Source organism: Clytia hemisphaerica, unplaced genomic scaffold (assembly GCF_902728285.1).
Source record: "Clytia hemisphaerica strain Z4C2 unplaced genomic scaffold, Clytia hemisphaerica genome assembly, whole genome shotgun sequence".
Lineage (NCBI taxonomy): Eukaryota > Metazoa > Cnidaria > Hydrozoa > Leptothecata > Clytiidae > Clytia > Clytia hemisphaerica.
The window spans coordinates 2,305,876-2,332,171 of record NW_027103979.1 but is presented as its reverse complement, the minus strand read 5'-3'; the positions used below and the strand labels follow the sequence as shown (position 1 = coordinate 2,332,171).

Here is a 26,296-nt window from a genome sequence, read left to right as displayed (position 1 = left end):
AACTTGAAAGTTTTTCACAGAAATCCAACAAAATAACCAATGTGCAGCAGCTTGTTAGCTTCTGTAAAGTTTATTCTCCATCGCAATCAATCATTTCTATCAAAGAGATAAAGTTTTTGTCCAAAACATGCCAAAAAATCTGCAGAATCATGCCTCCAGCTGTTTTTCAGTTGTTTTTGTCAAGTTGCACTACTAAGGCTACCATCTTTCATTTTAAGGATTACGTCATACCGCGCAAAAAATTATTTTGACGCCCGAAAATTGCTATGTTCTGACTAAGATTGAAGAATTAAGTACTCAGCAACGGGATTTTTTTCGTTGCTAGGGCCATTTTTTCAGGTACCCAGCAGAACAAAAATGCTCGCTGTGACCTGAATAATGAAGATATCGCTCTGAAATTTTCAGGGGATATTCAGAAAGACTTAAGGATTTCAAAACGCCCAAAAGCCGAAATTCGATAATTTTTTCGATGATTTTCGATTTGGCAGTAGACCGCCAGAATGATACATACAATGCTCTTTCTCAGCCGTTAAGGTGAAATATTCCTTGCATTGCAGGAGTTTTAGACAAAATTAATAATTCCGACACAAATTTCTAACGTTTGTCTTTATTACAGTAGTAGAGTCTCTTTGATTCGAACCTCGAATGTTTCCTCGGACCAATTTTTTCGTTTCTTCAGTTAGATGCCTTATAAACCTCGTTCAAATTTATCGTTCAAAGAGACGTGACACGACAAGTGCTTTTTTAGGTGTTCAATGAAATACAATTTTGGAAATACATCCTACAAACCTGTGAAGCTGTTTTGTATGATTGTGTATCCTCAACTCCCTCTGTTGTTTTGGAGATCTTCTCTGCTGTTTCTTTAGCTGTTTTACCTAACTAATAATAAAAAGAAAAACCAATATAGCAAAAGCTTCATTATACAGGCCATTTTAGTTAGTAAATAATGTCTAAAAATATGATTCGAATTGAAAGTTCTTTGATTTTTTTTTTTTGAAAAATATTCAGGAGTGGAATATTATCAAGGGAATAATGTGAATCGAAGCCAATGAAAGCACAAGCTCCATGGCTGGGCTATTCCAGTCAATCAATAAAAAAGCTGAAACATTTGATAAAGAAAAATCTAGTAGAAAATCGTCCAAGTTTGTTCCCACTATTATCAGTAGTCCAGGCAAAGTTTTTCGTTTGAGATGGAATTCTTGAAATTTTGATATATCATGCGAAATTTTGAGCCACAAAAGCCTCTTTAAATACCTTATCGGCCCTTTTTACGCCGGCCCTTATTGGCGTTATTTTTTCCTCTGGCGTAATAAGGGCCGGCGTAAGGGGTCTAAATTAAATTACGGCCGGGCTAAAAATGAAAAACAATGAGCTCTGGCGTAATAAGGGCCGGCGTAAAAGGGGCAAGCGTTAAATTAGGGCCGGCGTAAAAAGGGCCGATAAGGTAATTGAACGCAGTTGAACGTTCTAAATATTCCATAAGGTCCCTTATTCCATAATATTGAATATAGCCTCAATCATGATAGCCTCAACAAAAAACGTCCCCTTATTCGATGAAAATTGACATCAGAAAGTATAAAAATAATGAGCTTACTTCTTCGGAAACTTTCTGACTCTTCTTGTAAATATCACTTTCTTTTGCATCTTTGTATACCTATCAATTCAGAAATTGCAAAGAGAATAATATATTGAATTATTTTTTACTTAGCTGATGTTTGTTGAGAAACAATTAAAGTAGGAGTTCTGGGGACGATATCGAGTTTTTACAAGCTCTTGTTTTTTTGATTTGGTTGGTCCTCAAACAGTAATAAAACAATTTTGTTACTTTTTCTAAAGAACGCGTCATTTATTACTTCAAATGACCAATTATCAAAGTATCTTATAAAAACTCCATCTCATCTTGAGTTCTGATAAGAATTCTTTTGACTTGATTTTTGATGATATGAACGCTCTGATACTTTGTATGGTACGAGCACTTTTGACAGCTAAAGTATTGAAGATAAATTTCAAAAAATAATGTAAAAAGGGCCTTTTTTATTTCAGAGTAAATTTTTCGACACTACACTTTGTCATATTTAATCAGCTTATGAATTTTTTCAATTCACCATTTTCACAACTGATGAATATAGAAACATGAAATTCCAGAGTCTTCTGACAAAAAAAGATTTGTCTTTTTACTTGATTGTATTCATGATGTGCACCATTGCAATGTCTTCCGTTCCACCCAGTAGCTCATTGGTTGAAAGTGACGTAAAATCAGTCAATACGTCACTTTTAACCAATCAGCTACTGGGTGGAACGGAAGACATTGCAATGGTACATATCATGAATATCCGCTCCTAGTTGGTTGAGCACTGTTTGAAGCTTGCTAATTTGACTTACTTTTTCAAAAGTCTTTTGTGAATCTTGTACTGTCTGTTCAACCTTTTCCACATACGGAGAAATGTTTTCCTATGAAATCAAAAAAAATAATTAGCTACATCAGTATAATGCACTAGTTTCATTGTTGTGGCAAAAGTGCAAGGATTCTAACAGTAGTGTAAATGCAAAGAATGAATGGGCTATTCCAGAAAGGATTTGTACCCCCTATGTTAATAAGGAGGACTTTTTTTGGGAAAGGTAACTCCCTGGATTTCTTTTTCTATTTTTCAGAAACCACTTACATTTTGGACCACCCTGGATTTTCAGCCAAATTTTATCGACCAGATCACCTGGATTTTCTATTTTCTAGACCACCCTGGACGCCATATATCTCCTTAACATAGGGGATGCAGACTTTTTTTGGAATATGCCAATGTAGTGTAATTTACATGCAAGATTGAATGAATATTGAGCCAATGCTCACAAAATGATCAAATACATTTAACAAATGATCTTGTTTTAAGAAAATGGGCTACCTTATAAAAGTTTTTTTAAGGGATTGCACTAATTGAGTATTCTGAGGAAGGTAGAACAGTAAAATTACTGGAAACATAAAAATCACATCACGATTCTGGTCCAAGGGTGGGGATCCCTAAAGAGCTAAATTTCACTTCGGCCAAAATTCAATAACGAGCAGGTGAATCATGCTATCATGGATAGATCTACATAACCCAAAAATAAAAAATCACAAGTTAATAATATCAAATGAAATATACATTGACAAAAATAAATATTGAAACCTTGACTTTGTGCATAAAGGTCAATCTTGATTTAGCATCTTTGATAGCATCTGATTCTTCAAACTTTTTCGCTTCTTCTTTAAATTTCTCAAGATTTTCCTTGAAAGAGAAAAAATATACTCACACTACTGGTTTGGACAGGAAGATCCAGCATACATGGTAAAAGAAAATTACTTCAGGATCTCTATTTGGATAATCACTGAAAAAAATTATCTTAATTTTTATTTATCTGAGTCTGTCTTTTGCACAAGTTTTTCTTTAGTTTAACCTTAGTTGGTCTGGTCTTTTTTTGAAGAATAATAATAAAGGGGGTTTGGGGCATTTTACCCCTTGTGAAGTCTTGAATAAGTACTAGTTACCGCATGACTTCGAGTGCAATACGAAAAATATCGGTAAAATCTCGGAACGAGTAAAATATTGAGTATTGCACGAAAAATTATGTGATAACTAATTTATTACCGACCAAAAAATTATTTTCTATCTTTTTTTTTGTTTGTTTTGATCCTGTTCATCAGTTAGTTCAGAGCCATTTTTTTTTTAAATCTTCAGAATAAAGAAAGTCTGATACCTCACCCTCTTAGATTTTGCTGAAATTTAGACCAAATGATCGATCTCTCACACAAGAAAAATTTCACCTTGATATCTCAAGTATTTTTGCAGATATAGTGTCTCAAAGATAGGCTACTAAGCGAAAATTGACCCCTAAAAATCATGAACTCTGGTGGGGAGCAGATTTTGAAAGCCAATGAATTTTTATTCAAGTACATTAGAAGAGCTGATTTACAGTGGATTTCAAGAACTTTTTGTAGGGAATCAGAAAAAATCAAATTGAGTTTCCAAAATTTTCCCCGAAAATCTCTAGCACCTCCTGTAGAGGGCTTCAAATTTTGCGTAATCTGGGTTTGGAAACACTTTTAGCTGGCTGCTGATGGTCCTTGGGACTTTTTTGAAGCAAACTTTTGACCTGGAGTGGTTTACTGGTGGGTTTTGGCCACAAAAATACCATTTTCAGGATTTCCATCTTTGCGTAACCGTCAAAAATGACCGAAAAAATTGCTATTTTGGCAGACCTGGAGCAAAATTCAAGATGGCGTATCTTTTTAAGGCAACACCAATTTTTTTTAAACTTACAGCAAGGATTAATAATTTGCGCTTTACCGCAAAATTTCTAAATCCAAGTATTGTGATTAGCTTTAGACTTTCCAATATCTCTATATTAGTGTACACTAACAGTCTTACTTGTTGATTCTTAAACAACTAAGCAATATTACTAGGGTGATAATTTATGAGATACTGCAAACAATGCTGTTTAAATCTTCTGGACAAGAAATATTAGACAGTTTAAAGCTAATCACAACACTTGGACTTAGAAATTTTGCGGTAAAGCGCAAATTGTTGTCAAAGTAGGATTTCTGAATGAGTCTAAAAAGTTTTTGAATAGGAATTGAGTACTGTTAAACCCATAAGTTGAATTAACCTGCTTATATTTAAGATTAATATTCACCAAACTGTGAAAGGTTGAGGCTTTTCCTGGAAATATAGGTCCTGGAATGGTAGGAAATGCCAGATGTCAGTCTCATTTTTTTTACATATTCTGTACTTAAAAATAAAGAAACCGTCATAAAATATCATCTGTTGATGGAAATGACCTGAAATCTTTTTCACTTGTTCCCCTAATGCCAATGATTAGTTGGCTAGAGAAGATCAACCAATATTTTGACAAAAATTAACCTTTAGAGCCCTTAAGTGGGCCTGATTTAGCATTTTAAGAGGGAGAAAACAACGAAGTTAAGCAAATTTTCAATCGATCATATCTTTAAGAAACTTCAAAAGCCCACTGAGATATTTTGAGGCTATAAACTAAACCTACTAAGGAATCCTTGCAGAAAGTTTCAAAAAAATTTGGTGTTGCCTTAAAAAGATACGCCATCTTGAATTTTGCTCCAGGTCTGCCAAAATAGCAATTTTTTCGGTCATTTTTGACGGTTACGCAAAGATGGAAATCCTGAAAATGTTATTTTTGTGGCCAAAACCCACCAGTAAACCACTCCAGGTCAAAAGTTTGCTTCAAAAAAGTCCCAAGGACCATCAGCAGCCAGCTAAAAGTGCTTCCAAACCCAGATTACATTAAAGTTTGAAGCCCTCTACAGGAGGTGCTAGAGATTTTCGGGGAAAATTTTGGAGACTCAATTTGATTTTTTCTGATTCCCTACAAAAAGTTCTTGAAATCCACTGTCAATCAGCTTTCTAATGTACTTGAATGAAAATTCATTGACTTTCAAAATCTGCTCCCCACCAGAGTTCATGATTTATAGGGGTCAATTTTCGCTTAGTAGCCTATCTTTGAGACACTATATCTGCAAAACTACTTGAGATATCAAGGTGAAATTTTCAGATTCTTATTTTCTTGTGTGATAGATCATTTGGTCTAAATTTCAGCAAAATCCAAGAGGGTGAGGTATCACACCCTGAAGACTCTTAAAAAAAATGGCTCTTCAGCATTCTTTTGTTTTTTCGAATGTTGAACATTCGAATTTTGAACATTCGAAACAGGTTTTGTAAAAAAAAAATAACAGCGGCGAGAATTGTCAAAACAAGACAATAAGTTTTCACAGTAGTTTCATAAGATGTTTTTTTATAAATTCTAACACTAAGAACAACACGGAGAGAATTTTAATGTGGTTTCAATGTTCAAGTGCAGCTTTCTTTACTTGGTGACTTGGAACTGTTTGATATTTTTTGTTCATTTTTGGTTGGACGGAAGACCTTACTCCATGCTTATGGTTTTATGGTTTTCTTGCAACAACAAAACATTTTGAGCAATCTTACGATGACTGCTGACCTGGAAACGGTTTGAGCTTTCGAAATAAGAACCAATGGACTTACAAAACTCAAATATGGAGGACAAAAAAATAAAGAGTCATTTGGAAAAAAATCTGCATTTGGATGGCTAAAAAAACAGACACTGCTTGCCAAAAAATATAGATTTGTTTGGTAAAGAGAGTACTTTTTCCTTGAAATTTTCATCAATTTGATTTATAATTTTTTTTTGAAAGAATTATGAGTTCAAACCATGATTTGATTTGAAAATGTTTACTTATTTTTGCTCTATTTTTTTTCCTTGACCTTGTTGGCCATTTTGTTTTGATTTTCCTCCCACCGCTTACCCAGTCCCCCAAATGTCAACGCGGTCATATTTTGCACATGTGAAATACTAAATATCGCAAATATTTCGATGTTCTCAAACAATCAAAATGCTTATTTATATTTTCTTGGGTCGACGATACTTTAGGCGTAGAAACTTCAGCGAGCAGAAACTTTCGCGATGTTCGCGAATTTTGGCCCTTTTCGCGAAAGTAAATGTCTTTAAAAATTCTAGGAAGGGCCATTCGCGAAAGTTTATGCTCACGAAATATTCTTGACAAAATAGAAAATCTGTAGAACTTCAAACTTTGAATAAAATGTAACTTTTATGACACTTTTTAGCCTGCTAAAAGACTAATAAGTCAAAGGACAAATGTTTCAAGCCAATCCAAGAAGTATTTGTCCCTCTAAGCCATTTTTTCATGTGAAAATTCTCAATTTTACGTCTTGATTCGCGAAAGTTTATGCTTGCGAAAAATATTTCTCCGTTAAATTCGCGAAAGTAAATGTCGTGAATTTTGCGATTTTTCGTCCTCGCGAAAGTTTCTGCTTGCGAAAGTTTGTACGCCTAAAGTAATAGTCAAAGCTTCATGACACTTGGCAGGATTATATAAAAAGCATAATAAGATTCATACGGATCAAAAAAGCTTTTAGGTTATAAATAGTGGTGTGTCACAAAAACGCCACATCTCTTAAAGATGAATTTTTTTGAGTTATTCTAAAAATTTAAAATAACTAATCTTTTTCCATTGGAAAGATAATCTTTTAAGAAGAAGATAAATTTTGATGGGTCATTTAGAAAATTTGGTTCATTGGACCAAAAGTTATGCTCAATTGAAAAAGAAAGTGCTGGAAAACGTTGAAAATCGACCTATCAAATTAAACAGAAGCATGATTACATGAAACATCAGTATTTTCGTATCAATCATTAACAATCCACATGCTGAATGGACCTACCTGATTCATGAGAGGCAGATAAAAATAGAACTAGAAAAGAAAGATAGCACAGAAGCAAAATAGCACGCCACTCTTCATTAAATGGTTAAAATGTGATAGGAAAAACAATACTTTCGACTACAAGCAAATTTCGAATTGGAAATGTGCTTTGTTTGATCTACTATCCTAGGGAAGAAAAACTACCGGGTGACCCACGAAAAAGTTCAGACGTTTCCCAACGTCTTGAGGCCGAACAAATGTCCCACAGTGCTTGGAGTTTTGATATTTAGAAAGTAGATATCCTAACTTAAAATTGGAGCCATCACTTATCAAATTTAACCAACTTGTTCTCTACTTATGAGCTTTTAAAGTCAAAATTCACTTTTCGAAAAGTGTAAAAAACACGTAAAAAAGAGGTATCAAATTCATGCAATCAATTAGAAAATCACTTACAAATTGACTTATTTAACGAGTTTTATGACATTAATAATTAATAAAAATACCTTTGAAAGTAATTTTTGTTTAAAACAAGACTAGTTTTTATAAAAATTGGCGCTTTCATAGATTTTTTTCAAAAACTGTATATCAAAAACGTCTAAAAATACCAAATTTGATACCCCTTTTTTACGTGTTTTTTACACTTTCCGTAAAGTGAATTTTGACTTTAAAAGCTCATAAGCAGAGAACAAGTTGGTCAAATTTAAAAAGTGATAGCTCAAATTTTAAGTTAGGATATCTACTTTCTAAATATCAAAACTCCAAGCACTTTAGGACATTTGTTCGGCCTCAAGACGTCGGGAAACGTCTGAACTTTTTCGTGGGTCACCCGGTACTTGTAGTGGTAGATTTTTTAGAAGCTCATGATTTTGGCTTGAAAAAGGTATAGCAAGGAAGGGGAAATAGTTTAAGAAGGGGGGCTTACATATATATTTTAGATTACAAAGTTCGGATCAGAAATTTTCATGAAAAAGGGGGGATAGCAAGGAAGGGGGGATAGTTTAAGAAGGGGAGCTTACATATATATTGTAGATTATTTTCAAGCACTGTTATAAAATTTGGTCTTCATGAAAGTTTTCTGTTAGAGTAGTCTGAGTCAAAAAGAAGAAAGAAGTTTTTTAATTTTGCTTTCTCTCTCTAAAGATATTTCACATATATCTGCACATATTTGTTAGCTATTTCTGTCAAGAATCCTTGAGGATAGCCATTTTTAAAAGGTTGGGGGATGCCAAGAAGGGGGATCATTTAAGATTGGGGGATCATTTAAGATAAGGGCATCAGACCCCTTTCTGCACGTTTATTTTAGGCTGTATTGATTTAGTCTTTTGAAACCATAAAAACAATCTATTCATACAAAGAAAATCAACGAACCAAACAAAAAACACATACAGGTTTTGCATTTATGTTAAAAAAATAATCAAGACTGTAAGAAAAATCTAAAAATGTAAAAAAAATATGTTGTGGTCGACCAGCTGCGTTTTTTTGGCCTTAGGTAACTTTACTTCCCAGAAAAAATTATTTTACCTAAAATTCAAACTTTAATGATGCCAGGATTATTTAAACTAGACCCAAATTTTTAAGGTATTAATTTTCATGCAATATACCAAATTGGTAATCAACAGATTTATGTACACCTTTCGAATATCGGATAATAAGTTTGTCAAAGGAAATGATTTGTGCCACTGAACCAAATGCTTAATACCTACTCTCGGGTACCTAATAGCCGGGGGGATTGGAATAAACGGGGGGGGGTTGGAAAAAATCTCAAAACTTAATAAGCGGGGGGGGTTGGAATAAAAATGTCCTGGGTGGAAAATTTTTGAAAAGGAGGCTAAATACAGCATAATTAGGACAAAAAACGGAACTTTCAAAAACATTTTCCCGAAAAGTAATAAGCGGGGGGGTTGGAATAAGAATGTCCTGGGTGGAAAATTTTCGAAAAATTAATTAGCGGGGGGGACGGCTATTAGGTACCCGAGAGTAGTCTGCATTTACAAACATTTACCTGCATCTGTTTGTCACGCTTCATTCCTTCTTTGATGTTATCAAAAAATCTGGAAAACAATCCAGGTTTTTCTGCAGGCTTTTGATATCCTCTTACCTAATAAAATAAATGAAATCAGAAAATTAATACGATTTAAAATTAATCACAATTAAAACATTTTAAAACCCTTCTAATGACATTTCCAGACAATGAAAATTTGAGTGACAAATAGTAAAATCCACATAGCTAGTTTGTTTTGAAATGAAACTCAAATTTAAAATATAACTAATGTCAATTTTATAGAGAAGAACTAGAAACAGTAATCATTTTAGTATATAATGATGGCTTTTCAAAATTGCTTCACACTCTCCAGACCCTCACAGGTCTACCATTTCCATTCTTTGAAAATTACACTAACCTGCTGATGTTGCAATTTGTCACACTGTACACAAGTATAAATAAGAGGTTTTATCATTTGACTTCTTTGGTAGCATAATGGCATTGACCGTGAACTTTGTAATAGTTTAAAAGCTGTTGACATTATGTCTAATTAATGGATATAAAAGAAATGATCATCAAAATTACAGTTTGTTCTTACTTGATAAAGTTGCTTTTTAAATCAAGCAGACCTGAACTGAAAAATTTAAGTTTTTAAGGATATCATTGATTTAAAATTATTCTAATAAAAATGGAAAAGCTGGAAATACGCAACTTTCTGAAGTTTTGTTCTTTTTCGGTTGTGCTTCATTTAAAAAATAACGAAGATGAAAAGTTACCATCAATCCCGCGAATAAAAGAAGGTATTCCAACTACTCTACGAAAAGTGCGCTCGCACAAACTGACAAAATCCTTTCTTTTTTATGCTTAGGTGACGTCACCATCGATCCTGACTTGACAATGGAGAACCAAATTTGGCAATGCATAATTATTACAAGCGGCTGAGAAACTTTGTGTGACGTAAAAAATGCATGATAAACGAAGCGCTAGAAAAACGCACACTGAAAATTGAAACTAGGAATTCATTGAAAATTTCACTAATGAAGTATCAAAATTTTTGTTTTTGTAAGTCAAAGGACAATTAAAGTGAATTTAAGATGATTGGGTGGATATTGGGCAGACGGGCGTTCTGCATGTACCGAGATCGGAAATTATATGTTGAACCTGACTGTGGACTGACCAAAATTGCAATTACATAAATTATTGTGGAAGTGAACGCTTAAGACTAAATGTTTGGGAAATCAAAAAGACAACTTTGTTTATATGGCACTTTGTGATGGACTGTTTAGGGTTCCCACTTTAGGGTTCCCACTTTAGGGTTCCCACTTTAGGGTTCCCCATCCCAATTTTTTGGTATGCCTATTTTAATATCTACTCTTGAATTTTAAGAATCACATAAAGGACTTTAAATAAAAGCGATTACAAAAGAAAAAAAAAATGAAGAAAATCCACTGTGTACACAAAAAGTTATATAACTTAGTTTGCTTTTTGTGGATAGGGAAATTCCATGGGGAAGTTCCCTGACATTAAGGGAAGGATCAAAGTATCTTTACATTGGCAGAATAGGGTGCAGCTGTGTCAGATCATTGAACCTTCTCTCTCTTTCTCTTCTTTACTTTTGTTTTCCTGTTTAAGTAAAGGTTTTTTTATTTATTTCTTCTTTTTTGAAGGTCGGAGGTAAGCTTTGTCAAACCGTATTGGAACTAATTTTCGCGGGAACTAATTTTCGCGGTCGAAAAAAAATATCCGAAAAATTGCATTTCACGGGTTCTAATTTTCGCGTTTTTTTTCATTCTGGAATTTTCGCGGGTTTTAATTTTCGCGGTTTTCCCCTCTTATGGACAAATTTCTTTCATTTTCCTAGGGATTTTTCAAATTTTTTTCGATAAAATTGGAAAAATTTGTATTTCGCGGGAATTAATTTTTCGAAAAACCGCGAAAAATGCTAAAATTAAAACCCGCAAAAAATAATTTCCAATAAGGTATCTTCCTTCTTTCAAGCGTAAACCTCCTACTCTTCGGGATATGAGCACTGCTCTTGTTTTGAATATTGAAATTCTCTGGATAAATCGCATGCGCACTGACGTTTTAATAAAAAATAGAGAGTTTCGAAACTTAAGCCAATCAGCTGTGTTTTAAACATTCTTTTATTTGAAATCTCTATTGATAAACATCTTTTGTGAAAGTTGTCTATTATGTTTAAACCTATTAATAAGCAATTCCCGATGGGGGTTACTAGTGGCTGCCTTTAGCAGTGCCTATAGACCAAGAGTATAGCCTAAAAGCCTGGAGCTGTCTATTGTGTAGACTAGGTCGGAGGAGAAAAAGTAAAGAAAAGTTTTTGAAATCTCCATTTTTTTTTGGCAAAAAAAACGTTGGCGGATCCGTTAAACCAATAAATACAAAAGTATTTGCCTTATAAGCAAAGATAACTTGTGCGGAAAAGAAAGTTTTCATTCATTGACCCCTGGATTTTTCATCGCATTATTTCTACGGGAAATCGAAAGTAATCTCATTTGACTTGTGATGTTTGAGAGCTTGGATGTTGGGAAGCTGCAAGAATAAAGGTAAACAAATTATAATCTTTTTTCTGAAAGAAGAATTAACTTTCTGCTAGACTGAACACACCCTCTAAGACATTGATTTTTGTAATTAGGGATCGTTCAATAATTACGTCACGCTGAATTTGCCATTTTAGGACCCTCCCTCCCCCTCATCACGCTCCGTCACGTTTTTAAATGCCCCTAGCCTAGCGTGACGTCACAATTTGTGAGATAGATCCCCTCCAAAAAAAAAGAATAAAAAAAAGAATAAAAAACAGGGTTAAAAGCAGTTGAAAAACAACTTTGACAAATAGCCTGATCTTCATTAGGTCTTTTCTTTCGTAAAATAACAAATAAAATAGCAAACAGTGAAGCGGCCACATAGTAAGTTTTAAGCAGCTAACAGCGGCCCTTAGCGGCCATTAGCGGCCCTTAGCGGCCATTAGCGGCCCTTAGCTTTGTTTTTCAATTTACTTACATTTTCAAGTACATTTGGAACAAAGAAAGATTTTTTCAGCCAGTGTGTCAGGTACAGACAGCAGGGACATCTTCTTCAATTTCACACAAAGATGGGTCGATCTGCAATATGTACTTACCGATTTTGTTTATGTTTTTTTGCAACAATCCGCAGAATTTTTCGGATAAAGATAATTTTAGGAATGAACCGAATTCTAGATTGCTTCCTTCATTCAATTGTGGTTAAATCGTTCTGCAAAATACATTTTTTGTTTATTTTTGTTTTTGTCGGTCACCGGCAAACATTTATAGCAGCCTTTTATTAACCGCTCAAAGAGAGGCCGCTAAAGAAGGCCTCTAATAGTCCGCTGGCCGCTAAACAGGCCGCTGGCTGCTTGGCCAGTCTCTCGAACAAGAAAAAGCCTCTAATAGAGCCGTAGTGTAGTTGTAGTCGACCTTGGCTTCTGTGCAGGCGGCCAGGGTTCGATTCCCACTCACGGCAGTTCACTTGGCAAGTGAACCTTCCTTCGCCCGGGTCAACCCATGCCATGTGAGGGGAATTGGGTAGTCAGTTCAAGGTGCTGACGGGACGCTCATTAGTAAGCGTCTATATTTGCGAGAATAGGCCTCTAAAGCCTCCTGCAACTCAACCAAATAGAAATAGAAATAGCAGCTTCGTGGCCGATCCTCTAAAATGTTAGGCTGCTTGAAATTTCACTTCGCCCACTACGAGACCGGTCTTTTAACCGCTTTAGCTGATCAGACTTTTGTGTACTTCAAATCGCTTGGGGAGTCACAATTATTGAACGCTCCCTTTTAGCCATAGAATTATTGGGTTTGTCCAGACGTTACTGATCAATAAAATCTATTATCAATTAAAATCGATAGCTAATCGATAATTAATCAATAGCTAATCAATAGCTAATCGATAATTTTGCTGCTTTGATACGTCAGTCATTTGAGGGCTATGTATGTTAGCCTCCACTGATGCAAGTTACCTGACTTCACGGTAGCTAATCGATACTCACAATTTTTTAGCACTCAATACACCTTTCCCGTAATTCAAAGTTCTCAGAAATGGCCCGGGAAAATGTGCGCTCCACCGTTGTGTATAAAATTGTTTGGGAGGTAAAAAACGCGTTTTTGCCTGCGAGGGGTTAGGGAAAGTGGGATTTGAGCCTCTAACTTTTGACAGCGATCTTCTTTTGACATATTTTCAGGGTGTTATAATATCATGAATAGGTTGAACATACTAAAATTTGAGGGGATTTTGTTTGACAGAACTTAAGAAAAGCTCAAAAAACCAACTTTCCCTAAGGGAACGCAGGCAAAACGGGTTTGTTTACCTCCAGAGACCAAACGGTGGAGAGCATCAAAATAATGCGCGCGCATTACAGGCTGCATTGTTTGAGGCATGTGATAGCACGCGCACACCTCCACACACACCTAAAATCTTTGAGGAGAGTGATTAATCACACGCCATAAATTTGGATTTCACTACTTAAAGTTATGCATAGCACTCCTTATCACACGCCTAAAGTACTTTTTAGGAGTGCGATTGACCACACGACTGGATTTTTCAAATGACAAAGCCTGGCATTAGTTTTAAGAATTACGGGAAAGGTGTATTAAACCCACCATTGATTTTTAATCGGTAATATCGATTACAGTGTTAATAATTGATAATATCGATATAATCAACGCCTCAGCGATATAAAAACAATTATTGTTATCATTTTTAATCGATATTTAATCAATCGATTAATTGTCAATCAGCTATCGATTTTAATTGATAATCGATTTTATCGATTAGTAACGTCTGTTGTGGACAGACAACAGACACAGGACAGACTACTTAACACTAGTTACTTTTTAGGTGGAGAAACTTTCCCGAATGAAAGATGCGATTTTTGAAATTTTCTTCAAATATTTTTTTCTTATAAGTCATTTTTCGATACACCTACCATGTTAGAAACAAGACTTAAATCGGGCTCATTACGACGGTAACTGAGAATGGGACCTCCTCTATGACTATGGCTATAGTCAGGCAGCTGAGGTCACATAAAAAAGTGCAGTTGCTACAAAGTTTGCGAGCAAACTTTAAACAGTTGTTTTCAATAGATATGACCTTTCCGAACACAAAATCATCAACCGGACAGTTTGAAAAAATTTGATATTTTCAAATTTGATGACGTCACAAGCAAAATGAAAATTTTTATAAAAAAAAGCATAGACATATTATATACCAATCGACGCGTTTTTTGACGTAGATTAACCCTTTCCGGACGCACGGGCCACTGGGTGGCCCAAGAATCATCGTGTTCCTATATGACGCACGGGCCACCGGGTGGCCCATAGCCTTGTATAAGATTTTAACAGTTTTCGCACCAAAATACAATAACATGGTTTTGAATAATGATTTTGAGATAAATTTCCCGTAACCTGCAAAAAACCGCTTTTCGATATCTTGTTTACAACAAAAATTATAAATGTTCAATGTTTGTTGCAAATTTACTCATCAGGCTAAATCTGTAAGGGAAAAATTGCTCAAAAATTTGGACAAAAAATCACTTATTCAGATTCTTGGAAAGCTTAACGTGAGTGGTCCTGAATCTGACAGCTCTGCCTAAATCCGATGGGGTCTTTCAAAGATACAAACTAAAATAAAAACAAACCTTTCGCTGTGACGCAACAAAGATACCAAAGTGTCAACTAAACTGAGAGATTTGATACATTGAACCAATTAAACCAAATAACATAATTGCTTCTTATACAAAACATAATTTTTTATTGCAATATATACCTATGTCATAATACAATAGTATAACAGCACCATAAAAAGTAATTATTTTTACAATTCACACTTTTTAGCTTTTTTAAGATTACATTGACATCTTGACATTATATATAGCAAATCTTGTTAAGTAGATGTTTTTTTTTAGAGTTATCGTTCAACTTGGAGAGGGAAAGTTTGTAAACATTGAATTTTTTTCATAACAGTTATTTGAGGGGTCGGAATTAGGCAGGGCTGTCGGATTTAGGACCACTTCACGGTATGACATGAAATTTTTTTTTACCCGTTCAATAATTCAATTCTCTAAATCATATTTAAAGTTCAAGGCGTAAAGCAAATGCCTTTTACTCTATTTCTTTATTCAAAGTCAAAAATTTTGCCTTTCCGAAAAAAAATCTGCCGATTTTTCGGTCACGTGACCAGGTGTCAGCCATATTTAAAAATTCTTTTTTGGTATTTCAAAACCCCTATTACATGTGAAAAAAATGAGGTATTACTTATCGTGATATCTTTTATCAATCACTTTCTATTGCAATTTTAGTGAAGCCAGTCAAAAACCGAATTTTTGTTTGCGTTATTATAGCGGTGAAATCATGCGTCCGGAAAGGGTTAAGAAAAATGTCTGAAAATTTGATAATAAAAAGTTAAAAGCTTCCGAAGTTTTGATGACGTCATATTTACACTTTCTTTAGGATCGATTTTCTCGAGTTTATAGGTTGAGAAATCATATATATCCACTTACAAGTCTTCTATATCGATTTTTGAGAGCTTTCGAATGGCGGTCTTAGATTTCAATTTTGATAAGTTTGAATTTTTGATTTTTGTCCGCGGACATAAAGGAAAAGCGTTCTAACTTTTTATAGCAAAATTTTCAGATATGGTTACTGACCATTTTCTTAATATACGTTAAAAAATGCTTCGATTGGTATACAATATGTTTATGTTGGTTCTCAAAATTTTTTCAGTTAGCCTATGGGCACGCATGACGTCATCAGGTTCTAAAATATTTTACCGGACACGTCCGGTAATTAATTTCAACAACTGCGGTTGATGGTTTCTAGATATTTAGGTTGTATATTTTCAATTAAAAGTGGTTTGGGATTGTTCGCACCCCATCCAATTTCTTTGTGACCTCAGCTGCCTGTCTACTATGGGTGGATTCAATATATATATACTTTCCATCTTTTTGCTTTGCAAATTGCAAATCGAGTGCGTGACCCTGTGAATATTTTACTTACAACTTGCTACGATTGATATAAGTGGTGTAAAGTTTCCCGACTCACAGAAACCAAAACGACCCATATTACCGTAAAACAAGACGGCCATGCTGAAAATTACGCCATTTTGTTAAAATTTCACCACTAATATTTCCGAACCCAGTACGTGCGGATCGAACGGAGGCTTCAGGTTTGTTTTTTTTCTTTAGAGGTATATTACAGAACGGTTTAAGAAGTAAAACTCGTTAGGAATTTCCCAAGGGGTTTCCGTTCTGCGAAATATAAAGTGCAATTTCCACGTTCACTAGCCTACTTCGACTTAGAAAATTTCACAACTATTCTTTCTAGCAGTTTTAGTTCATCGATCAGTGGCTGGATTTTGAGTTTTTCTCTGGTCCGCGACAAAATCTCTCAAAATGGTAAGGATATATTTATCATCATTTTCCAATCCTTGTAAATCCAATCTCTTATGTATCAATTTTATCAACCATTTATTAAAAACCCCAGAATTTTGAGGACCTTGAGTAATCTGACTTGATGGTAATGATCAAAGATCGTTTTCCTAATACAATTACAATTCCATATTCCTAATGTCTGATCATAATCCTTCAAGGTCTACTGAAACAATTTAAACATTTGTGATAATTGTTACAGAGTCACAATTCTTTTCCAAATGTTGACAAATCTGTCATTTAGGGTCATACCAAAAAGAGATTTTGAAATTTTTTATTGGCCTACGGGCGACCCCTTAACTCTTAAGTGCCATGGCTTTATTGAAAGACTTTGTTTGCCGTTCTAAAAAATTAGGTGATGTAGCTTATTTGCCACAACTAGAAAAAAAGTATTCTCAAGTATGCCAATGATTTAGAAATAATATGTCAATATGATTTTTGATTTGTTTGCCAAATGACATGATTTTAAATCATGTTTTCACTTTTGATTTTAACTCTACAGTAAAACCTCTAATTAACGGACACTCAAGAAGGCGGGACACCTCTTATTAGCAGACAATTTCATTTTCCCGGGCCGTTTCCTAGTCAAATCCTCATAAAAAAGTATCTAAAAGGCAGATACTCAATTAGCGGACCCTCTGATTAGCGAACAAATTTTCTCCCACAAATTGGCCAAAACCCCTATTTTAGCTCTCCAATTAGCGGAAATTGAATATCAAACGATCCACAGACGTCCAAAATCTAAGAAGTTTTTTTAGATATTTTTATTTCAAGCACTTATAAAATCTTAATGTTCAAATTACTTCTACAAATTTCCAGTTTTCCCTCGACCCATTCAACGAATTTAGGTGGACCAAAGAAATCATAAATCACTGATTTTCTTTTATTTGTTAAAAACTAAATTCGTTGCGTTTTAATAACCTCTCTTGTTCTTCTATGGCCTAGTGTCTGCAGAAAAGTACTTTAAACCCAATATTTAAGGCGGACACTTCTTAGCTGACAATAACCCCTTTCCCCGATGATGTCCGCTAATTAGAGGTTCCACTGTATTGCCAAATGACATTTACAATGAAGAACATTTTGAGCTTTTTTGCCAGATGACAAGTTATTGTGAAAAATGTTTTCTCTATTGCTATTAGCACTCTATTAGCATTTACATAAATTGACGCACAAACTGAATGATAATGAAATTGTCAAAAGAAAAGAGAAAAAAAATGATTTCTTAATTCCCAAATAAGCTCGAGGAAAAATCCTTAGTAAATTATAAAAGATCAACTTTCTAAAGGGGCTTGAGCTTTTTTCCTTTGTAAATTGTAAAAGACATACAACCTCAGGGGTCAAATTAGCGTATCGCATTTCGCAATGCGCTTTGATGCAAAATCATGCTTACCAAAAAGTTGCGATGCAGTTTCTATCCCTTATTTCAATGCCTAAACCTATTTAAAAGTACTACACAGAAACTTTGTAAAAAACTTATTCAATATCTTTGCTTATTTTATTACTTTTGAATTTTACTTGCCCAAATTTAATCTTCATGTCTGGACTTTTTGAATTATTTTATTTTCTGGCAAATGCAAAAAGTCTTTTGAAAAAACTCAGTCAAATAAAGAGTCCGTATGCCAGCAAAAATTAAACTTGTTTGTTGTTTGCAAGCAAAAGTAAGCTCTAGTTTAGACGGCCGACTTTCTGCCCTGCCTATTCTAATTGTTAGAGTAGGCAGAAAGAGGGCACAAAGTTGTTTGTTAAAATCTTTGCTTGGAAAGGTTTGAAAGAAGACATTGCATTGACGTCAAAAGAGGGCTATGCATCACTTTAGACAGCCCACTTAATGCCCTCTTTAATTCACTATTAGAATAGGCAGGGCAAAAAGTGGGCCGTCTAAACTAGAGCTAATTAATATTGTATACATTATATTCAAAACTTATTTTTGAATATTTATTCATGTAATTGTCAATCAATCATCAATGATGTTTCTCACTGTTTGCTTCAGGTGAACTTTACAGTTGATCAGATCCGTGCTATCATGGACAAAAAGCACAACATCCGAAACATGTCTGTCATTGCTCACGTCGATCATGGAAAATCAACTTTAACTGACTCCCTTGTAACAAAAGCTGGTATTATTGCTCAAGCTAAAGCTGGTGAAATGAGATTCACTGATACAAGAAAAGATGAACAAGAACGATGTATTACAATTAAATCAACGTAAGGTTCAGGACATGTATTTATCCTAGTTAGCACCTGACTTTTCAAGTAACTATAGTGGCAGATGATGCAGGGTTTACTCATCTTTTCTAATTATATTTACAATAAAGTAATTATTCTATTAGATAGATATTAATAAGTATTATTATTAATTATGAATTTCTGTGTATGTCTATCTAGTAAGTGAACTTTATTGAATTGTCATTTTTTTAGGGCTGTGTCTTTGTACTATGAATTAAGTGACAGTGATATGGCCTTTATGGCAGACAAAAAGTCTGATGGTAAAGCCTTCTTGATCAACTTGATTGATTCCCCCGGACACGTCGATTTCTCCTCAGAAGTAACAGCTGCCCTCCGTGTAACTGATGGTGCCCTGGTTGTTGTTGACTGTATCAGTGGTAAGTAATAACAATGTTGTTTTTGTTTCCATAATTTTGTATAAAACAGGGATAATAACAAAGTGAAATTTTTAAAATTAAACTATATCCTTGGATGTGTATTATGTCAGTCTTGTCAATTTGTTCATTTATATTTTCATCCCAGGTGTCTGTGTCCAGACTGAGACTGTATTGCGACAAGCCATTGCTGAACGTATTAAGCCTGTCCTTTTCATGAACAAAATGGACCGTGCTTTGCTTGAACTTCAAATGGAACAAGAAGATCTTTATCAAACTTTCCAACGTATTATTGAAAGTACCAATGTGATCATTGCAACATTTGCTGATGATGATGGACCTATGGGATGTGTGCAGGTGCATAGAACTTCACTTTGCCCACTTATTCTAGTCTTTCTTTCAAGGATACTTTGATACTTGTTTGTCTCTGTTCCAGGGCTTAGTTACTCAAACTTTAAGAACCTTTATAAGGATCATATTCACCAAAAAAAATGAATTTCCTTGAAATCGTTAGTACTAATGGTACAAGTTAAGGATTTAAACTTTCGTACATAAGCCCGGTAAAGGTCAATTTTCACATTTAGAACCAGTAGTGTAAAATTCGATAAATTACGTTATAGGTTGATCCTTGCCATGGTACTGTTGGATTTGGATCAGGTCTTCACGGATGGGCTTTCTCTCTAAAACAATTTGCTGAAATTTATGCTGCCAAATTCAAGATTGAACCAGTCAAGCTCATGAAGAGGCTTTGGGGAGATCAATATTACAGTGGTAAAGAAAAGAAATGGAACAAAGTTGGTGGTGCAGGATATGTCAGAGGTTTCAACCAATTTGTATTGGATCCAATCTTCAAGGTGAGCATTTTGCCTGTTTGTGCCAAGACTTAGGGCAGGGGGCTAAGCAATTTAATCAGATAAAACAAAATCTAAATGTTTCAATGTCTCAACAGCAGATTTTTGGACCTACCCTGGTGGAGCTCCTATAAATTAACCTGTGTTTATTCGTCCGTTCGTTTGTAGTATGTTACCAACTTTTCTCAGGATTGAATCGTAGGAATCTTTTGATTTTTGGTACAAAGGTGCTAAATGGTGGTGGCCAAAGTGTGACTGAGCCCGATTTTTGAGAGAAAAAATTTTGGGCAAATTTGGGCCAAAAACAGGTTTTTTGGACTTTGTGAAAGATTGAATAATTAATTTTTTTGATTTTTTGCATGAAAGTAGGTTACTGTACCATCTTAGGTAAAAGATGGCTCGAGCAGAATTTTGCAAAAAAATATAATACCACTTAGTGAAAATAAAGAACTTCCTTTCATGCAGACCAAATTTCATAACAGTGCTGGAAAATAATCTACAATATATGTAAGCCCCCCTTCTTAAACAATCCCCCCCCCTTTTTTTTTTAATGAAAATTTCTGATCCCCCCCCCCTTCACTTTTTTGGAAGGTGTCATCCCTTAAGAAAGGGATCCAAACTATGATAAAGACCTTGGAGAAACACATAAAAAGCCCTCCAACGTGCAAAGGACCTTTGATAAAAGCCTCATTGGGTACATCATCTTGTACTTTAACTTAATCTAATCCATCATGTTTTTAGATGTTTGATGCTGTCATGAACTTCAAAAAGGACGTTTACACAAAATTGCTTGAAAAGTTGCAAATCAATTTGAACTCAGAAGAAAGAGAACTTGAAGGCAAACCATTGATTAAAAGAATTATGCAAAAGTGGCTTCCAGCTGGTGAGACAATGTTGCAATTGATCACTATTCACTTGCCATCCCCTGTTGTCTCTCAAAGTTATCGTGCAGCTATGTTATATGAAGGTCCTCCTGATGACGACGCATGTATGGGTATAAAAAACTGCGACCCAAATGCACCTTTAATGATGTATATTTCCAAGATGGTACCATCGTCTGACAGAGGACGGTTCTTTGCCTTCGGACGTGTCTTCTCTGGAAAAATTGCTACTGGTCTCAAAGCTCGTATCATGGGTCCTAACTTTGTTCCAGGAAAGAAAGAAGACCTCTATTTGAAATCTATTCAAAGGTAATTTGCTTTAAGAACAAGAAAAATGTGATTTTAAACATTAAGCTGCATTAAGTGATCTTTGAAACACTCTTGAAAGTTGCGAAAAGGCAATTTTTTGAATTCAGTTCCAAGAACAAAATAATCGACCCAGGCTCTTTTTAATTAGTTGGGAACTATTTAAAACACAAAGAATTAACCTCATAATGAGCTTTTTCTGTTAATAAGAGCCTAGGGCATCAAATTTTTGTCACGATTCTCATGGCTCATGTACAAAACTTAGGATTAAGTTTCAAAATTCAAGCAAAGATTGAGTTTCTGCCACCGTTATCCTATTACAGAAAAGGCTTGGAAATTTGCCTGTAGGGGTGTATAGAAGATAATGGTCTCTCTTTTCATTTGAATATCATGACCAATACAGAAGATTTTCAGTCGGAAATTAATTAATAACCAATGCTTATCTTAGGAAGAAATTGTCAATTTTTTGACAAATAAGTGAAATTAAATTCCAGGAAACACAAATATTCTTAGGACTTTATAGGTCTTTTTTTGGGAAAATGGACCATATTGTAAATCCTCTCAACCAAAATTAAATTCTGCCAAAATATTTTCGCTTTACGTTAGCCCTGCATCAGTAAGAAACTTGTTTCTATTGTACTTTCAGAACCATTCTCATGATGGGGCGATACACCGAGCCTATTGAAGATGTACCATGTGGTAACATTTGTGGTCTTGTTGGCGTAGATCAATACTTGGTCAAAACTGGAACCATTACAACCTTCGAACAAGCTCACAACATGAAACAAATGAAATTCTCTGTTTCTCCTGTTGTCCGTGTTGCTGTCCAACCAAAAGATCCACAACAGTTGCCAAAACTTGTTGAAGGATTGAAACGTTTAGCCAAGTCGGATCCTATGGTCTTGTGTTTGACAGAAGAATCAGGTGAACACATTGTTGCCGGTGCTGGAGAATTGCATTTGGAAATTTGCCTTAAGGTTAGTCTTATTCCTACTTTAATCGGGAACTTCACCCCGTGCACGCCTTGTCTTTTTGGGAAAAATGACAGTTTTACGCTTTCCGTCATAACTTTTGATCTACTAAACCGATTCAAAAAAATAAACCCATTCTGGAAAGCCCAACTATCCTGCTTTCTAAAAATGTTAAAATAAAGGATTTTTCTCTATCAATGGTGACACAGTAGTCTTCTGCCTTAGAGTTGAAAAAAATTCAAAACGCAATTTGTCATATTTTTCAAAATTTTAAGTTCCGATTAAAAAAAAAGTGGGGAGAACATTTGCGATACCATAATTTTCTGGCTCATTGTTTCCACCATTATAACTACAACTGCTAGTCAAAAAATCACAATCATACCTTTACTAGAAAAGGCAGAATTCATTTTTAGAAAACCTTGGTTTTTGAGAAAATTTCCACGTAAATCAGAGGCACGTAAGGCAGAGGCCCCTTGAGGTAATTTTTATGGGAAATATCACTAAAAACAGCTAAAAATGACTTTCCTATCATCAACCAGCATGAAAGCAATAGAAATAACATAGTATATACACTTTGAAACTCTTTGCAGCCTTATCAGAAGCCTTAACTTGGGTTTCGGTGACGGTCGATGACAGCTGACAAGCCTCCAGTCCTCAACCTTAATGTACCGTCATACTAAAGAATAAGGAGGCAGAAACTTACTTCAAACACTGACTAAACTACAAACAAGCAATACATAACATTTCCAACCAATAAAACAAACCATTTTCCACTAAATAAACATAAAAAGTTAGTTACAGCAGTCAATGAGCTCATAATTTCCAAAAGAATATTTTGCCTGATTTTCCAGTTTGTTTTGACAGTTAAAATCGAAAGTAGGTGGTTTCAAACTATTGAAAATAGTTTGTTTACATTTTCTCTCTGTCATATGAGACATTTCCCGGGATTTAAAGGCGTCTTTAAGGCGGTAGGGCGGCTTTTCTTAACACCCCATGAAAAACGTATATTTACGGCCTCGGCTATATATTAGAACGTAAATTTACGGCCTCGGCGTGGTAAAGGTTAAGCCATTTTTTCAAGCTTTTTAAGTGTCCGATTAAATCACTGAAACTTTGGCAAAGACAACTGGAAAAGGTGCTTATCTAAAATATCGGAAGCTGAATTTTGGATGATTTACATGAATCAGCACCAAGCGGCCACATGCAGTTGCACTAAATATTCTAATTTAACAGTGGTATTGTTCAGATGGTTCATGGTCTGTGTGTTAGCGATCCTGCAGTCAGTAAATCGAGTCAAATTAAATTTATCTTTCTACAGTAAGACCTTTGGAAAATGGAGATAAATTTGCACTAACATGTTCTTTTTAAAATTTTTGCAAACTCCATCCTCCTGCCTTGCAAATTAAATATTATCATGTTTGGAAAAACAGGATCGGTTGTGTCTGTTCAATAATAAATTAATATGTCTCGCCTAACACACTTAATTTAAATGCAATTTCAGGATTTGGAAGAAGATCATGCTGGTATTCCATTAAAGAAATCTGACCCTGTCGTTTCATACAGAGAAACTGTTAATGACGCTTCAAGCAGGGTTTGTCTTTCAAAATCACCAAACAAACATAACCGTCTCTTCTTCTCTGCTGTGAACATGCCTGACGGATTACCAGAAGACATTGATGACGGAAACGTTACTGCACGACAAGAAATTAAAGAAAGAGCCAGGTTAATTTAACTACAAAGCTCTTCTTCCTTCCAAGCAGTTCCAAGCCAAGTTTTAACAGGTTTTAATGGAAACCTTTCAGTCTCAAATTCCTTACAATTCTGTGTTTTTCTCTGACCACTTTCCTTGACCACTGTTTTAAAACTGCCCTTCTTGTACTTCTACTATTCTAGAATTTTGGCTGACAAATACAACTATGAAGTTGGAGAAGCCCGTAAAATCTGGTGTTTTGGACCTGACGGTACTGGACCTAATTTTATTTGTGACGTGTCAAAGGGAGTCCAATACTTAAATGAAATTAAAGACAGTGTAGTTGCAGGTTTCCAATGGGCCTCAAAAGAAGGTGTCTTGTGTGACGAAAACATGAGAGGAGTCCGTTTCAACGTTCACGATGTAACCTTACACGCTGATGCTATCCATCGTGGTGGTGGTCAAATTATCCCAACTGCTCGACGTGTTTTATATGCCTCCGTGTTGACTGCCGCGCCAAGACTTTTGGAGCCTTACTACCTCGTTGAAGTTCAATGTACCATGGACTGTTCCGGTGGTGTCTCCAGTGTGATAACCAAACGTCGTGGTCAAATAAACGAACAGGAATCTGTTGAAGGTGGTCTCTATCACATGAAGGGTGTATTACCCGTCAATGAATCTTTCGGTAAGTTTCACAACCTGAAGCCATTTTATATGGAAATTAAGTTCTTCTCTTTTTTATGTGATGCTTTTATTCATCTATACAGGGGGGTCGGTACTAAGTTGTGGGGGCCAGTGCCGGGTGGTGGACTGATAATGTAAGTAAAAAACAACTTAGTACATGATACCAAGTGATGGTCCTAAGTAAAAAAACATTTTTGCAACTTTTTGGACTAATTGGTGGTCTCAATACCAAATATGAAGCATCAAGTTAGTATCTGGTATTCAAAATCCTGAAAAATCGCAAAAAATTTCTTGTTATAGGCAGTCGATATTTATTTCTTACCATTTTATTAGGATATTTATTACGTTTATTGTTTATTAAATTTTTGTTTTCCCCCTAGGTGTTATCATAATAGGCCTGATTGGTGTAATTATCGTGCAAATTTGGACCAGACATGCCTAATACCCTGTGGATTGATATTAGAACGGCGGCTCAGAAAAAAAATTAAGGGCAGCCCTTATTTCTGGACCCATTTATTGAAAAGCTAGGGCAAAGCCCAAGAGCTCATTTTTTATGGAAATTTCAAACTCATTTTAGGCCAATATTTATTTACGTCATTTTATAAGCGATTTATGACCAAAATGAGGGGGGGAAACCACCACTTCTTTTTCAAATAACATTGCAGGGTAGGTGTGGTGTGAAATCTTTTTTTATTTTGAAGTTAAATAAACGATAAATAAATTTTATCTTTCTACAGGATTCACGTCTGCCATGAGACAAGCTACTCACGGAAAAGCTTTCCCACAATGTGTGTTTGATCATTGGGAGGTGATGACTACTGATCCTCTTGACCCAGCCTCACAATCTGGAAAAATTGTCCTTGAGACACGTAAACGAAAAGGATTGAAAGAATTCGTTCCTGAAGTCAGCAATTTCGAAGACAAAATGTAAATGAACTTAAATCAATATAATTGTAATACACGGTCTTAAAAACGAATATCAATATGCACGTCAATGTGTTTAATTCAGATTCCTTTGATTAACCTTTCTCCCCTTTTCTAAAGCATTTTTCACTTGCCAATGTAGAGTTTAGTAAATTAAGCAGGGGGTCAGGATCCAGATACCAAACCCAGGGCCGGGGTGGTGTCAATTTCTTTTTCAAATTTCAAAAAGTTGAGTTGGTATCGATACCAAAATGAGGGGGCGGGTCCCCCTTTTTAATTTTTGCTGAATTTGAAAATGGTATCTGACTTAAAATGTTGTATAATGTAAGTATAAAAACTTATTTGAATCGTTTACACTATACCCTGATTCCATATAAAAGCATTCTTCATTCTATACATGTTTTTTCTGTTACAAGCATAACGTTTATAAGCATATGCAGGCTCAGTTTTTGGTACCTAAACAATGGCTCTATTGTTTGAGAACAATAAAATGATGCTAAGCATAATGCGAGCCTGATGTACATTTTTCAGAAAAATCGGGATTTTTAAGTTCGGATCGATACCGATTTAGGGGGTGGGTCCCACTCTTTTAGAAAATTGGGGTTTTCAAGTTGGTATTAGTGAGGTTAAGTAAATCGGTAAAATCACGACGACGAACGAATATTTAACAGGATAGTGAGTTTCAACCAATCAAATTACGTATTTCCA

At 35.1% G+C, this 26,296-nt stretch overlaps 3 protein-coding genes across 3 annotated transcripts in view; 2 read left to right on the top strand and 1 right to left on the bottom strand.

Moving 5' to 3' along the window:
* Nucleotides 1–9,798, bottom strand: part of LOC136810981 (mitochondrial import inner membrane translocase subunit TIM44-like) — a 28,163-nt gene extending 18,365 nt beyond the window's left edge. The window contains exons 1-6 of the mRNA XM_067067578.1: nt 9,641–9,798; nt 9,244–9,339; nt 3,162–3,260; nt 2,383–2,451; nt 1,595–1,654; nt 790–879 (exon numbers count right to left, since the gene is read on the bottom strand). Of these exons, the coding sequence (XP_066923679.1) occupies nt 790–879; nt 1,595–1,654; nt 2,383–2,451; nt 3,162–3,260; nt 9,244–9,339; nt 9,641–9,763 (537 nt within the window). The 5' untranslated portion in view covers nt 9,764–9,798. The remainder of the gene's footprint in view (nt 1–789; nt 880–1,594; nt 1,655–2,382; nt 2,452–3,161; nt 3,261–9,243; nt 9,340–9,640) is intronic.
* The window catches only part of LOC136810989 (dynein intermediate chain 2, ciliary-like), a 285,291-nt gene that overhangs the window by 107,636 nt on the left and 151,359 nt on the right, over nt 1–26,296 (top strand). The gene's annotated exons all lie outside the window — the stretch shown is intronic.
* Nucleotides 16,490–25,672, top strand: LOC136810980 (elongation factor 2-like). Its single transcript, XM_067067577.1, has 10 exons — nt 16,490–16,648; nt 18,672–18,886; nt 19,100–19,284; nt 19,430–19,638; nt 19,902–20,135; nt 20,874–21,322; nt 21,966–22,296; nt 23,792–24,012; nt 24,184–24,665; nt 25,402–25,672. The coding sequence occupies exons 1-10, from the start codon at nt 16,646–16,648 to the stop codon at nt 25,593–25,595; spliced, it is 2,523 nt and encodes an 840-aa protein (XP_066923678.1). The 5' UTR covers nt 16,490–16,645; the 3' UTR covers nt 25,596–25,672.

Coding starts and splice junctions, on each gene's coding strand:
- LOC136810980 (XM_067067577.1), top strand. Junction 19,285..19,429: donor TGTTGTTGACTGTATCAGTG/GTAAGTAATAAC, acceptor TTTTCATCCCAG/GTGTCTGTGTCCAGACTGAG. Junction 24,666..25,401: donor ACCCGTCAATGAATCTTTCG/GTAAGTTTCACA, acceptor ATCTTTCTACAG/GATTCACGTCTGCCATGAGA.